This window comes from Neomonachus schauinslandi, chromosome 1 (genome assembly GCF_002201575.2).
Source record: "Neomonachus schauinslandi chromosome 1, ASM220157v2, whole genome shotgun sequence".
Taxonomy (NCBI): domain Eukaryota; kingdom Metazoa; phylum Chordata; class Mammalia; order Carnivora; family Phocidae; genus Neomonachus; species Neomonachus schauinslandi.
The window spans coordinates 11,259,876-11,275,436 of NC_058403.1; the positions used below are offsets into that span (position 1 = coordinate 11,259,876).

Below are 15,561 nucleotides of genomic sequence, written 5' to 3' on the forward strand. Positions count from 1 at the left end.
GGAGTGCACATCGGTGCCCCGGACCGAGGGTTTCCCAGCTACTCGGCACCCACGACCCGACTAAGGCCAAGGGCCCAGAAGGAGCGCCGCGCATTGGACGGGACCGGACCGGACCGGACCGAGGAGTAGGGGCGGGGCCTCGCGGGCGGCCGACGTCCCTCGCGCTTGCCGCGCCTTGGGGGCGGGGTGACGTCGGGGGCGGGGCCGGCGCGCGCGGGAAGCGCCAGCGGGGAGGCCGGCCGGCTCCTCTGCGTGAGCCGCGCGTTATGGCCCTTTCGGTGCCTGGCTACTCGCCCAGTTTCAGGAAGCCTCCCGAGACTTTGCGGCTCCGACGGAAAAGGGCCCGGAGCCGGGGGGCGGCCGCTTCACCCGGCGAGCAGCCCGAGCCGGCGCCCCGCCGCGCCGCTCTGGCGGCCGGGCTGCTCCTCCGCCCCTTCCCGGCGGCGGTGGCGGCGGTGGGCAGAGGCGGCGGCGGCCCGGCCGCGGCCCGCAGGAACCCCTTCGCCCGCCTGGACAACCGGCCTTCGGCCGCCGCGGAGCCCCCCGACGGGCCGCCCCGCGGCCAGCAGGAGGCGCAGGGCCCGGTGAGTGTCTTCGGGCCTGGCCAGCGAGGGGCTCTCGTAGTGCGGGAACTCGGCTGTGAACTAGGGCAAGTTCTCGCGGTCGAGGGGAAATGGGCGCGGAGAGTGGTACCCGCCGCGGTAGCTGGGCCGTGAGCATTGGGAGGGGCGGCTCTGAAAGGTGGGCTTTGTGTGGAGTGCGCCCCGCGAGCGGCTCCGTCGGCCGGCCTGAGGGAGGCGTAGGACACTGGGGCGCGCCCCCCCTCGCCCCGCGGTCCAGCCCGGGGGGCCGGGTCGGAGGAGCTTGAGCCGCAGCCTCCTGGGGGTTAGAGATCCCTGGGAGGACGGCTCGAAAAATCCTGGAACAACTCATCCAGGAAGGCCACTGCTCGATGGGAAGATTACAGGAGACCCTCCTTCCCTGCGTGATTCAGAGCCTCCCTTCTCACGCGCTCGAAAATAATTCTGGAGATGGAGGAGTGTTGAGTCCTGGGGTCCGAATTTCCTAGCATTTTCTTACCCCAAAGCCTTTCGGAACTTTTGATTTGAGATTTCTACATCAGTTATTAGACGCACATATCACCGGCCTCCCCCCCCACACACACACCCAATTTTGATAGTAAAGTTCAGACACAAAACTGGAACACTGATCTAGTGATTTGCATGTGAATTCCCGCACTTGGCATTTATTGGGAACTTGTATGCCGGGTGAGGCTCTGTACGTATTAACGCAAACTCAGCATCACTTAGGATTAAAAAGGACCGTTGTTTTCCCCTCAGTTTCTGGATTCTAATCAGGAAAATGATTTGCTGTGGGAAGAGAAGTTTCCTGAAAGAACAACCGTTACTGAATTACTCCAGGTAATAGTTTTTAAATGTTAATAGAATGTATGTCCTTATAAGCTAAATTCATACCTCTCAGAAACGTTTACTTGGAAAGTAGTTTTGCGCAGAGTGTTGAGGGAGTGATCATCTGCCAGGGATGAAAGATGGCATCAGCACCCTAATGGACTTTGTCTGATGTAAAAATGTTGTTTCTAACGGTACCAACGCTAAAGTTGGCGTAGATACAGGTTCTCCTACCTCCAGCTGTTATGCTGTTCCTCTGTGGGTGGTGACAGCTCCAGCTCATCACTCCACACTCAGCTGCTATTTGAACTTAGTCCTTAACTGAAGCTTCAGACAAAATCCCCAAATTACCTCCACAGGTTGTGGCGTATCACCAAACCTTGCTGACACAACCACAACACACACACTCCTGATACCATGCCCCGGGGATTCCTGCTGTGATAGTTTAACAGATACATTGTTTATCCTAATAGGAGCAGGCTAGAAGAGCTAAGACCCACTCTCCCTTTCATGTAAATAGGTGACCTTCACAGGGTCTGTTAGAAATAGTACCCCACCCCCACCCCCCCACCCCCGCTCCCAGGGGCGCCTGGGTGGCTCAGTTGGTTAAGTGACTGCCTTCCGCACCAGTCATGATCCCGGGGTCCTGGGATCGAGTCCCGCATTGGGCTCCCTGCTCAACGGGGAGCCTGCTTCTCCCTCTTCCGCTCCCCCTGCTTGTGTGCGCTCTCTCTCTGTCAAATAAATAAATAAATAAAAATTTTCAAAAAAGAAAAAAAATAGTTCCCCCTTACCTGTTGTTTTTTTGTGATGCCACCTCAAAGAATCATTGTAAAGTGGAGAAAATTGACTTGAAAGGACTCGCAGAACAGTTTGGAAGGAAATTTTGAGATCAGGAAATGTTATTTTACATATGGCCTCTTAAGAGCCCTAAGTTTCCTACAGGAGCCGCTTAGCCCTGGTTCCAGAGTTTTAGAGGCTTAAAAGGTGCTTTTTAAATACTTGGGGGGGCCCCTGAGTGGCTCAGTCTGTTAAGTGTTTAACTCCTGATTTTGGTTCAGATCATGATCTCAGGGTTGAAAGATTGAACCCCGAGTTAGGCCCCACGCTCAGCAGGGAGTCTGCTTGAGGTTCTCTCCCTCTTCCTCTGCTCCTCCCTGCCCCTTAAAATAAATAAATAAATAAATCGTTTAAAAAATAATAAAACATTTGGAAGGTTTTTGCTTTGACAGCAAGATCAATAGTAGATTTTTTTTAAATTAGGTTTTTTTTAAATTATGATTATGGAAATAGTACATACCTCTTGTAACTAAACTATATACAACTATGTATAAACTAAAAGGTAAAATGTGCCCCTCCACCACTACCACCCATAACGACAATAAATCCCCGTTTCCCAGAGAAAACCACTGTCAACAGTTTAGTGTAACTCTTTCCAGAGTGTTTCATAGTGTGTAGTGTATTTTCAGGGTTACTTAAACAGTTTATAAAATTTTGACATTTCAGTGACCATGCTAGTCGATAAAATCTGTAGATTAAAGGGGTTTTTTGGTGTTTTGTTGTTTTTTTGGTACTCTACTAATTTTTGTGTTCTTTGTTTTCTAAAAGACTCCACAAGGATCAGTCTCCGAATCTGATATTCCATCCTCAGAAAGTACTGAGTTACCTGCAGACTGGAGTATTAAAACTCGACTCCTTTTCACCTCTTCTCAACCCTTTACCTGGGCAGATCATTTGAAAGCACAGGAAGAGGCTCACGGTGTCATCCAGCATTGTAGGGCAACAGAAGTTACTTTGCCTCAAAGTATACAGGTAATTCTGAAGGAAAATAGGTATGTTTTAAAGTAACCAGTTAATTGTAAAACATACTTCTCTGCAAAATGTCACAGATATTTCCTTCTATTAAGTTTTTCTTCTGACATTTAGACACACAAAGACTTGGGAAATTTTGTATTTCCTAAATGGTGCTTTCATGCAGTTTTTTCTGTCAGATTCAGTAATTGCCCATTGAATTTAGAGACCTGTCCTGAGAATTAATGTTATAGGCAGGAATTGTTTGAACTAAGCCATTCTTTTCTGAGGCCTTTTGGGAAAGAAAATATAAGGGAAAGAAATGAAAAGCAAGTGAGTAGGATTGCTAAGGCAGGTTGGTTATTCTGATTTTCTGATATGATGTATATTCTTTCTTTATACATACTAATCTTGCTACCTGGTTGATAGTCTGTTGTAAATATTGTAGTAGAGTTAATGAGTTCTAGAATGGTTTTGGAGGAATGTGATTGCTCAAGCAGCTCATCAAACTAGGTTAAAAGTGATTACCTGAAAGAGGCCTTGGTACATCTTTTTTTAATATAGATCAGGATGATTTTTGATTTCCATTACCCATTTTTACTGGCTGAAACAGTTGTGAGAGGAGAGGGGTTGAACATAGTATTACCTACATACAATATCAATCCCTACCCATACCACCCCACCCCTCATGATAACAGATAGCCATTGTTCTCGGGAGAGCTGAGAGAATGTTCCCATCTGTATTTAAGTCTTCTTTCTGATACAGTTTAACAGACAATAAATGCTGGCAAGAATAAACTACATTTTAGCCCCTGTAACAGTTATTAATACTTTCCTATAGGAAACAGTATAAAGATTCTGAGAATAAGTGGTATATTTAGTGCTTTTTAATGAAATTTTATACTTCTAATGTGGCAAAAGCTGTCCGATATCATCTCTGGATTTTAGGATCCCAAGCTCTCCACTGAGCTCCGTTGTGCCTTCCAGCAGAGCCTTATCTATTGGCTCCAGCCTGCCTTTCCTTGGCTACCACTGTTCCCTCGCATTGGAGCTGATAGAAAAATGTCTGGAAAGATAAGCCCTTGGTCAAATGATGAAACCTTGCAACACATTTTAATGAGTGACTGGTAAGATTAAAAACTTGTGCATCCTAATAGTGAATTCTCATTTTATCAGTGTTCTCTCCTTATCTTCTTTACGATGTGGAAATGTGTAGTGGTAAAAGGATCTCTGTGTCCTTCTGAATTATTGTTTCTAAACTGTTAATAACTAACATTTAAACTGTTCACTTTTTTTTTTAACTTATTCACTCTTCATGCAATTATGGAATTACGTATAAGTGTTACATAAATATATACGGGCATTCTTTTATGTTATTTCTTCTCAGTGGTTGCTTCATTTCTCATCAGCAGAAGCTGCTCAGAAAAGTCAGCAACCAGTTACCGATTTGTTTAAAGAAAAAATGTGGAGTGTTTAAGCGGTAAACACTATTTATTAAAGTATTTAGAAGTCATCAGTGAGTCCCATGACCAGTTTTAGTCCTGTAAAAGCCAAGTTATGTATGTAGTAGCAAAAATTCAAACCATTATATGTAATATTTGTATTGTGTTTTCAATCAGGTATCAAACTGAATTATAAAAAACTAAATTTTAGATGTTAAGCTAAATATGTAAAAAATCTAAAGAAAATTTTGCTGCTTTATAGGTCTGTGAGCTTCACTTCTCTCTATAATCTGCTGAAGACAAAACTTTGCCCATATTTCTACGTTTGTACCTATCAGTTTACTATCCTGTTCCGCGCAGCAGGATTAGCAGGAAATGATGTAATCACAGCTCTCATATCTCCTACAACTAGAGGCATAAGAGAAGCTATGAAAAATGAAGGTAAAACTATTGGCTTAAAATGAGACTACCCCCACTATATATTAATTACTTTCCCTAAAAGCTAAAATTTGAATTGTCTTTTTACCAATTGAATTGTCTTTTACCAGTTATACCTATATTTTTTAAGAAACATCGTCTTTATTTCTGATTTTTTTTTTTTTCCAGAAATGATTTAAGCTGTCCCTTATGCATAGCTTTAAGTTAATGGTATTCCCGTCTATATGACCAACACATATTGAGCTGGGAAGTTCCCATCTGAATATACTCCTCTAGAAATTCCTTGATGGTACAAATTACCTACCCCCTTTTTAACAATTTTCCAACTGGGTCAGTCATTAATGATCATGAAATCTATTTAGTAGGCTCAATCAGCACTTTAGGAAAGAGTACCACATGTAGTGAGAGTATGTATTGTTGAAAGAGGGTGTGTGTGTGTGTTGTGGGCTACTGTCAAGAAAGCTTGAAAGTTGTGTCTTTTTTTTTTTTTTTTTTTTTTTAAAGATTTTATTTATTTATTTGCGAGAGAGAGAATGAGAGAGAGCATGAGAGGGAGGAGGGTCAGAGGGAGAAGCAGACCCCCCGCCGAGCAGGGAGCCCGATGCGGGACTCGATCCCGGGACTCCAGGATCATGACCTGAGCCGAAGGCAGTCGCTTAACCAACTGAGCCACCCAGGCGCCCGAAAGTTGTGTCTTAATAGATCAAGTGTAGGGGTGCCTGGGTGGCTCAGTCGTTAAGCGTCTGCCTTCGGCTCAGGTCATGATCGCAGGGTCCTGGGATGGAGCCCCACGTCGGGCTCCCCGCCCCACGGGAAGCCTGCTTCTCCCTCTCCCACTCCCCCTGCCTGGGTTCCCTCTCTCGCTGTGTCTCTCTCTGTCAAAATAAATACATAAAATCTTTAAAAAAAAAAAAGATCAAGTGTAAAAGCTCACATCTTCAGATTTCATACTCTCTAAAAGTAGGGCACGCCTGTGAAGTTCTTTGAGATATTAAAGAAAACTTAGTTATATTTTTCTTTTCTCATGTAGGTATTGAATTTTCTCTGCCGTTAATAAAAGAAAATGGCCATGAGAAGAAAAAGGCATCTGGAACAAGCCTGGGACAGGGGGAGTATGTGATTAAGATCACCTTTTACGCCTAAGGACTTATGGACTCAGTGTAGTTGTTTTGTAGAGGGAACAGTTTTATGAAATGGAAACTCTTAACTATAACAATTTTCTAGGGAACAAGTAATCAGTGATGAGGATGAAGATGAAAGTTTTTCCTGGCTGGAAGAGATGGGTGTGCAAGATAAAATTAAAAAACCAGACATACTCTCTATCAAGCTGTATCCTTCAGCTGTGTTAACTACAGTTGGTTTTCATTGAATTTAGTGAACTATGTATGTAATATTGACTGACAGCTTTATTTGACTGTAATCTTAAATTATCTTAAGATCATATTTAAACTAATTCTCCATCATGATATTAAATAACAGACTCCCTAAGTACCAGTAACCTGTGAACAATTATTACTAAACTGTTTTTTTTTTTAAATGAAAACATTCCATATAGAGCATGTTTTTGACTAGAGAAGAAATTAGTTTTTGTTAGGTGTCAACTTCTAGCAAATTCAAATGGTCAAAGAGAAATTTTGATGTAAACAGATGCGTTATAATTGCAGCAGAGTCGGGGGTAGCAAGAGTATTTCCAGTTCCGAATGGAAAGAAAGGGTCCGAGGTTATTCAGGATCAAGATGACTGTTTTTTCCATTGGTATGGGATTTAAATTTGCAAGTTCCTTGATTGTCATCTTCAGACGTAAAGAGAAACATGAAGTGCAAATGGATCACAGACCTGAGTCTGTTGTGTTGGTGAAGGGAATGAATACCCTTACATTGCTGAATTTTTTGATCAACTCTAAGAGTTTAATTGCTAGCTCAGGTCCACAGGCAGGACTTCCACCAACCCTCTTATCGCCTGTAGCTTTCCGAGGTGCCACAATGCAAATGCTTAAGGTAATGAAAAGGGGGGGAAAAAACCCACACTAATCCTCATAAACTAGCCTTTTAAGAAGAAATCAAGAACAAATTCTTGTATGGTGCAGATTTTGTCTTTGCTTTCCTCCCAGTAAAAAAATTCATTGATATAAAGGTATATCAAAGGAATTACATGAAAATACAGTAATTATATGAAATGTTTTATTTGAATTACATGAAAATCATTTCTTCTGACTGAATAAATATGATTGGCAACAAAAGCATTTTGCCATATGGAAAAGTTGCTCAATCTCATTTTGTCTCATTTCTTAACCAATGAAAGAACCTAGCCAAGATTGTTATGTTACATTATTAATGTCAAAACCTGAATCATGGATAAGTGAAAAGAATAGCTGTGTATTGATAGTGATGAAAAAAATTACGCGTGTAAATACAAAATACATAGTGAATGTTACTAGCAATAGAATTATTTACTTTTAAAAATAGAATTTATTCTTATGTTTATTTGCCCAATATTCTGCATTGAAAACATATTACCAAATTGGGATGGGAGGTGGGCAAAAAGGGGTAAAGGGGAGTGGGAGATGAGTGCTTCCAGCTATGGAATAGAGTAAGTCAGGGAAATGAAAGTTACCACATAGGAAATAGAGTCAGCGGTACTGTAATAGCATTGTATGGTGACAGATGGGAGCTACACTTAACGAGCATAGCATAATGTGTGTAGTTGTAGAATCACTGTTGTACACCTGAAGCTAATGTAACATTGTGTGTCAACTGTACTTCCATTAAAAAAAATTTTAATAGGGGAACCTGGGTGGCTCAGTCATTAAGCGACTGATTCTTAGCTCAGGTCTTGACCTCAGGGTCATGAGTTCAAGCCCCAAATTGGGCTCCATGCTGGGTATGGAGCCTACTTAAAAAAAATTTTTTTTAATAAAAAAGTGTATTACTAAATCAGATACCGTATGAAAAATTATAGTCTCTAAAACATGCGTAAACCGAGTCATAATTTGGCGAAGATGTGCTACAGATGGAGGATTAACATTTTTACTCCTCTAGCGTTCTTTGGAGGTCTTGTGCACTACTTTATGCTATGATCACAAGCGTAGTAGCTCCTGTCACCGTACGATGCTATTAAACTACCACGGACTATATTCCCTCTATGCTGTACCTTTTAGTCCGTATACTAATAAAAAGGAAAACCCAAATGAAGTTACTGAACAAGTCTATAGCTAGGGACAAAAAAGCTTGAGAGATGGTGACCATAATTTTTTCTTTAAATTTTCTTGAAGGCACGAAGTGTAAATGTGAAGACACAAGCTGTTTCTGGATACAAAGATCAATTTAGTTTGGAGATTACAGGTCCTGTCATGCCTCATTGTCTACATTCTGTAACCATGCTACTCAGATCTTCACAAAAGGGGTCATTTTCTGCTGGACTGTATACACATGAGCCAACTGCTGTATTTAATACCTGCCTGCCAGTGAATAAAGTACTGGATAAGGTAAGTAGACAACTGTATGCATATTTCATTGTAGCTCGTTTCCTCAGATGCAAGAAATGTGATTTACAATGAGCCAAACTTGTTTCTCAGCTTATTAAACTATACTATTTATCAGTGCTAATGACTAAGATGAAGGGATAAGATTTGGTTTTTTTAAGGTAAATTTTATGAATTTAGGTGGTTGTACTCAACAATGACTAAAGAACTTCCCAAAAAGGCAAGTTATGGTCATGACCATCTCAGATCCACAAATTAACAGTACCTGATTCTTTTATTATAAACAACTATGGGTATTTAACCAGTATTTGCTTTTAATTTTGGACATTGTTAGGTTTTTATTTACAGGTATTAAGACCTTTAAAATTGCCTCATGCTTTTATCACTTGCCAGACTTCTGAAAATAACCAAAATTATTTGTGGATGCTGTTGTATGTGAAAATTTTTAGGGTCAACTTCTATTGATAATGAACTGCCTTTATAAGCAAATGATTAAGGCAGGTACTTGTCAAAGTTCCCATGGCAATTATTAAAATCTGAGTGTCCAGGGGCACCCAGCAGACTCAGTTGGTAGAGCATGCGACTCTTGATATCCGGGTTATGGGTTCAAGCCCCACATTGGGCATGCAGCCTACTCTAAAATAGAAAGGGGAACCTAAGCTGGTTCAGCCGGAAGAGCATGCAACGCTTGCCAGGGTCATGAATTCAAGCCCCACACAGATTACTAAAAAATATAAAAATAAAAGTAATGAGTGTTCAAAGACTGATGTGCTTTTTAACTAACTAGAGTACACATTTCCACAGGAGACTGTTCATGAGGAGCTTGCTAACTGTGGGTTGCATCCTAAGACTCTGGACCAACTCAGTCAAACACCAGTACTGGGAAAATCATCTTTAAGGCATGTGGAAATGAGTGACTACGTTTATAATTGGAGATCCTGAACACCAAAGTAAGCCTAAAAGGAATCTTTGAGGAAAAAGCCTTCTAGCAAGGAAATTCAAGATTGTTATCCCTTTGGCTCTAAAGTTCATTTTGAAGTTAAAGGAATATAACTATCTTTAAAATATTCTAATATTTATAAACGTTAACCTTTTAATTTTTATTACATGCGTTAAGCAACAGGATTAAGATTTTTAAATCAGCCTATTTTTTACTATTCTGATTAGATCATTCAGATATGAAGACAACTCCCAACTTTTTAAAAGCATCAGTAACTTGAGACTTCCAGACCTTTACAACCTAATTATAAACTGAGTAGAAAACTGAATGTCATGAATGTCAGTGTTTCCTTGCAACTGGGAAATTGAAGCTAAATTACTATCCGTTATCTCCTGGCATTGTGACTGATGGCATCAGGGCAAAACTGTACTTGATAAATCACCTGCAATTATATGCAGATTCTAGCTTTATAAAGATACACAACAAATGTAGAAATTTATCTGCTGATTGTTGATGTGTCTACTTAGTTGCTGCTTTCCTTCTGATTTATAATTCCTTTATTCTCAAATATATTAAATTTGGCTTTTTAATGCATCTTAACTCAGATAAGGGTATTTTGTATTCCACATAGAATAGTGTTAATTGTAATGTATGCTCAGCTGTCATGGTAAAGTAGTATTTATTGCTCTGGGGTGTGTGTGTGGGTGGGTGGGGGGTGTGAGTGTGTGTGTGTGAGTAATTCAGATTTTCTTAAAAATAAAAGTACTTAGAAATCAAAAGCATTGGGTAAAGAAATAACAGTATTTAGTGAAGAAGTATGTGTTCACTTTATGATCCAGAAAATAAAACACCACATTTATTCCAGAGAAGTTTATATTTGGGCCTTAAGCTTTTGAAAATAAAGTTTAGAGACATAGCATTATGAATACCACTGTAATACACATGAAATATTCTATCAGACCCTAAAAATTAACATAAACTTAAACTTTCTCATAGTCAACAAAATAATGGCTGGGTGCCGATTTTATTAGATAAGTTGGTTACAGCATTTTAATTATCATTTAACGTCTATCTAGGTGTAGCTGAAATTCAAAATGCACATCAAAGTAAAACTATATCACAACTCAATGCCATACTAAATGTACTTGGCCTCTGCAGAATTCTAATCGGACTTCATTTTGACTCCCTTCTCATGGCCCAAGTGGCTTTGATGGGAATGCAGGACTTAGTGCAGATCATCACACAACATACCACTTTCTTTTTATAACCTCTACAAAATTTTAAGGGGAGATGGTGGCTATTAGCCCTGTGGAACAGATCTTGCTTGATTACCTCAGTAACACTGGCCCAATATCTGTCCAGCAGAACCCATTGTGAACTAGTACAAGGTGCACAGCCCTTCACTGATTACAGGCAAGTGTTACAGCAGCCTAGCCATAAGGAAGGGAGGTTACATCATAGTACAAAATACAGTATAAAAGCGTTATTTAACATTCCACACTGAAGATTACGGATGCCTTCAAACAATCGTTTGGATGTTAGCCACTTAAACAAATACATCACTAAGGTAAACAATATAAACATACCAAAACCCTGTATGGTTAAATACAATTTCCATGGTACAAAAATCAAAGCCTGGAGATGTTTGTACAGATTGCTTTTTACACAATGTCTTAAATTGCCAAATATTTACAACATTAAAGAGGAAATACATTTTGATGCAGAGTAAAATTATCTGAAATGATTAATATAAAACCTCAATCTATCTACGTGAGGCACTCCTGAAGCAAGTGGCATTAGCCATGAGGTCCTTTGGTACAAGGCCCATTGCTTGAAGAACCACAGTAGCTGCTGTGGCTTTAGCATGCTTCTTATTAGGGCTGGCAAAGCTGGGCTGGTAAGCGCTTCCATTTATCAATACCTATTCAAGAAAAACATACAATTGGGCTGGTAAGGGCTTCCATTTCTCAATACCTATTCAAGAAAAACATACAATAAGAACAGCATCAAACTTTAATATCTATTAGCTTTGTATTTTTTCACTAAATGCTAGAAAAATAATTTACAAAACTGTATAAACCCCACACTATGTAAGTCAAATTAATCTCAACCCAGAAGAAGCAAATCATTTGGGAAAAGGGACTGCAAATTAAAAGCAGGTCTCCAAATGGGGGGGCGGTGTGTGTGGAGAAAACCCTGATAAAACTATAAATTCATTCCCCATGTTCCATTAGAAAATGTCAACAAACTGTTCACCAGATTTTTGCCCACATCTTTCCCTCCAACATTTTTGAAAACCAGGATATTAGCAGGTCATATTAAAGTATACTTAAATATTTAAGAACCCAAAAAACCTACCACCACTTCTACCCACACATACATATTCACTCCCAACCCACAATATCAATCCTGTGACCGTACAATGCCTATCCCTCACCCACTAAGTCATCAAATTAACAGGGGTATACAATTAATGCAGAAATTCATATTTACCCTAAAGAGAAAATGTTTGCGATGATCTGGGCCACTATCATGGACCAAGAGAAATTCTGGTGGTTGCCACCTTCTCTTATTACAGATTTCCATCAAAGCAGACACAGGATGTTTGCCTGCAGAGGAAAAAATAACCATTTGTTAATTATTTTCACTATCTGTGGCAAAGAATTATGAATTCAAGGTGGGGATGGGACAAGAGGAAATTAAAACGTACTCTCACCTGACAGATCTTTCATTGCAGCAGAGAAGTTTCCGGACCTCTTTTGTGCTCTTTCTCCTACTGCAACAAGACCTTTAAAATAAAAAGCCAATGTTCACTGAATAAACCCCAAAGCATCATTTTAAAATTATACAATGATTCCCTCTGCAGGAATCTGAATCTCAACCTATGCCTTCCAATAAAATACTCAACTCCCACTACCCTTGATTTTTATATAATTTGACTTCTGTTTTCCTCTATTTTAATATGTAAACCTATATACTTTATGTTCATATACCTTGGTACTAGAAGTTGTATAAAAAAAATCAAATGTTCAGAGAACACAAAAACTTAGTATATGAATAGTGCCATTATTTAACATCTCCAGGACTGTTTCTTTTTAAGTTGAAAAAGTAGTGGCTGTTTATTACAAGTGATTTCTAAAGGCTTCCCATCCCTTAAAACACAATGCTCAGTTAATTAAGTTACCCAAAAGGTGAGGATTTTAGGCCATACATCCCAAACAATTAAAAGTGAGAAGGTGTCTCTATAAATGGGTCTATATTTTTCTCAGCAAACAACCCCTTTCTGACTTATCAAATGAACATGTTCACAGAAGATAGACGATCTCACTGCATGACCTCCCTTCCCAATGGGATCTCGCTGTATTACTAGCCAAAATCCATGCTTTCCTGCTTCCATTTTTCCTAGAACTTTCAATCAGTTCTTCACTAATTCTGCTAGTATGCTTCTCCAAACCCAACACCTATTACACGATGCATTCACAGGTGTTTTCTTCCCATCACCTTTTATGACACAAAAAAATCTATTCAACTTGTGTAAGTAAGACAATATCAATGTGACATCAGTACAATATCCTTTTCTAATTTAATCTAGAGTTTGAATTAATGCTATAGCACAGAATGATTCTCATGCTATTTTCAGCCTACTGGAGAATCATTACATTATATCCCTCCAATTTGGCGGGGGGGGGGGGATGGCATCACAGTATTCTATGTGGATGACAATATAGAAATTCTGATGCAAAACATTTTATAAGACACACAATTTGGTCCGAGCTAATTGGTTTCCAAATTCACTGACACAGAATAATTGCATTAACTTCAACTTACCTTTCTGACTGCAAAGATAAGGAAAATTAATTCCACTTTTGAACTTTCCAGTTCTTAAAAATCAGGCTTATACAGGCTGTTGAAATCACACTGAGCTGACAGCCCAGCCCCATCTGATTCTATGTTAAGATGTTAATCCAAGGGAAGAAATTACTTAAAAGGTACCAACTGGCTGTTATCAATGAGCACTAAATGTATATATACATACATGTATATATGTATTTTTTTTAATGTGGGGGGGCAGAGAGAGAGAGAATCCCAAGCAGGCTCCACACCTAGTGTGGAAACCTAATGCAGGGCTCAATCTCAAGACCCTGAAGATCATGACCTGAGCCGAAATCAAGAGTCAAATGCTTAACTGACTGAGCCACCCAGCTGCCCCCCAAGTATATCTGTAATACTTAGCAACTGCATGCAGGCTACGTAGATAGATCTCCATCTGATTAGCAAAGTACTAGTAAAGATTTTTAAAAGTTCCAGGGTGCCCCAAGCACAAGGTACAATGAAGAGCTGACACTGCTATCAGCAACTGGTCTGCTATTCTCCAGCCCCAACCCCAGAAAACTCAATTACAGAGCTTTAAAAAAGGGACATGCCAAAAGGGTATATAGGATGAAGACAGAACAGCACTCTAAAAGGAAATAAGGAGAATATGTGGAATAAAATATCTGAGAAAGGAAAAAAATACAGCCCAGAAACAAAGACAAGTATATGTTCCCTGTCAAGAGAAAACAAAATGGGGATACTGTTTACTAAAACTATTGAAATTTCTAGTTGAAATTTCAATCACACTGATAAATGCACATTTCCATAATATTTAAAACTAACATTAAGACCATCTTTTAGCTCAAAATAGTGACTCCATCTATATCTATACAAGCTGCCACAAATGGGTAAAACTTTCGTTCCCTAAACAAACAGCTGTAGATATGCTACAGTTAAGCATCACGGACATCAAAATGTAGGTTATGTTGGAAAAAAAAAAATTTTTTTTTAAGAGGCGCCAGCTGGCTCTGTCAGTAGAGCATGACTCATGATCTCAGGGTTGTAAGTTCAAGCTCATATTGGGCACAAAACAAGTAGGACAGTTAATGAAACCCTAAAATATCAAAGGAGGTATAATCAACGGTCCCAAAACAATGTGTTACCTTTTCGGTCTGTCTTAAAATCAACTAGGATAGGTTCCTTATTTCCTTCTTTGTTTTTTCCTAATCCTTCTCCTTCTCTCCAGCCCATTTTTCTCATCAAAACGGCTCCCATTCCTCCAGTTACTGGGGCTGCTCTTAAGAACTGATCCTATCCAAAGAAAGAAAGGTAAAATGTCCCCATTTCACAGTTAGAATTTGACTACAAACTCAGTGTTAACTTAAAAAAAAAAATCTTATTTTACTTCTAGATCTGATATAGCAATTAAATTTTAATTTCTATACTTATATACATACTGTAGTGTGGATGTTCTAAGTATTTTCACATTAACATAATATTTTGAAAGTCAAATAAGGCAAATAAATGGCAGTTTAAAACAGTGGCCCTCATGCCCCCTCCAAAAAAAAAAAAAAAAATTAGAACACTCCTGTTTTCGTCCACTATTTAGGTTCACTGGTATCTCTTCTTAGCTTGCAAAATAAAAAGAAGGCAATGTTAAAACAGTCAAATATTAATTGTCCCAGGTGTACCTAGTTAATGAATAAAGCCCAGAAATCATTTAGAAATAGTTTGGACACTGAAGAAGCATACTGTTAACATCCCAAGTTTTCTTCCCCATTCTACCATAAAGCAAGTATAAATATTTTACTTAGAAAATCCCTATGAAGCAAAAAGATAACTCTTTATATTTACACAGTAAGAAATGGACAGTCACATAAAATACCCTGTCATTATACCAAACTGAAACTGAATTCTTTTAAAACCTAGCGTGATGTTAAAAGACTTGTAAAAAACTCCTTAAGCGTTTACATACCTAGGCCTCGGTGGCAGCAGTGTTGTGAATAGTAGGGCTGGCACTGACCGGGGCAAGAAGACAGCTACAAGGATTTGGCCCTGAAACAAGTTTCCATACAGAGGGGTGAAAGTTCACAGGTTATTCTGTGAACAGTCATCTCTCTTGTATCCAACCCACTGAACCATAATTTCCATCAAAGCAGCAAACCACTTAATGTCATAAGATGCACAACTATATCCATTAGCATGGTCAACAGTCATTTTCATACATTAATAAATAAATAGGTGATG

The 15,561-nt window shown here is 39.6% G+C and overlaps 2 protein-coding genes across 2 annotated transcripts in view; one reads left to right on the forward strand and one right to left on the reverse strand.

Annotated features, from left to right (window-relative positions):
• The first annotated feature begins 200 nt into the window (after window positions 1-200).
• On the forward strand, window positions 201-10,078 carry DONSON (DNA replication fork stabilization factor DONSON). Its single transcript, XM_021678075.1, has 10 exons — window positions 201-584; window positions 1,341-1,421; window positions 3,018-3,221; window positions 4,149-4,327; window positions 4,905-5,083; window positions 6,111-6,192; window positions 6,305-6,409; window positions 6,879-7,077; window positions 8,352-8,564; window positions 9,366-10,078. Exons 1-10 carry the CDS (start codon window positions 267-269, stop codon window positions 9,501-9,503), a joined length of 1,698 nt encoding a protein of 565 aa, XP_021533750.1. The 5' UTR covers window positions 201-266; the 3' UTR covers window positions 9,504-10,078.
• Window positions 10,079-10,222: 144 nt separating this feature from the next.
• The window catches only part of SON (SON DNA and RNA binding protein), a 32,576-nt gene continuing 27,237 nt past the window's right edge, over window positions 10,223-15,561 (reverse strand). Inside the window, 4 exon segments of the mRNA XM_021678076.2 lie at window positions 10,223-11,422; window positions 11,995-12,110; window positions 12,218-12,289; window positions 14,478-14,625. Coding sequence (XP_021533751.2) covers window positions 11,264-11,422; window positions 11,995-12,110; window positions 12,218-12,289; window positions 14,478-14,625 — 495 coding nt within the window. The 3' untranslated portion in view covers window positions 10,223-11,263.

Bases quoted from the DNA above. Each gene is read 5' to 3' on its own strand.
- DONSON (XM_021678075.1), top strand. From the start codon at position 267: ATGGCCCTTTCGGTGCCTGGCTACTCGCCCAGTTTCAGGAAGCCTCCC. The intron at 3,222-4,148 runs GTAATTCTGAAG...TCTGGATTTTAG, and splicing joins CTTTGCCTCAAAGTATACAG to GATCCCAAGCTCTCCACTGA. The intron at 6,410-6,878 runs GTATCCTTCAGC...TGTCATCTTCAG, and splicing joins GACATACTCTCTATCAAGCT to ACGTAAAGAGAAACATGAAG.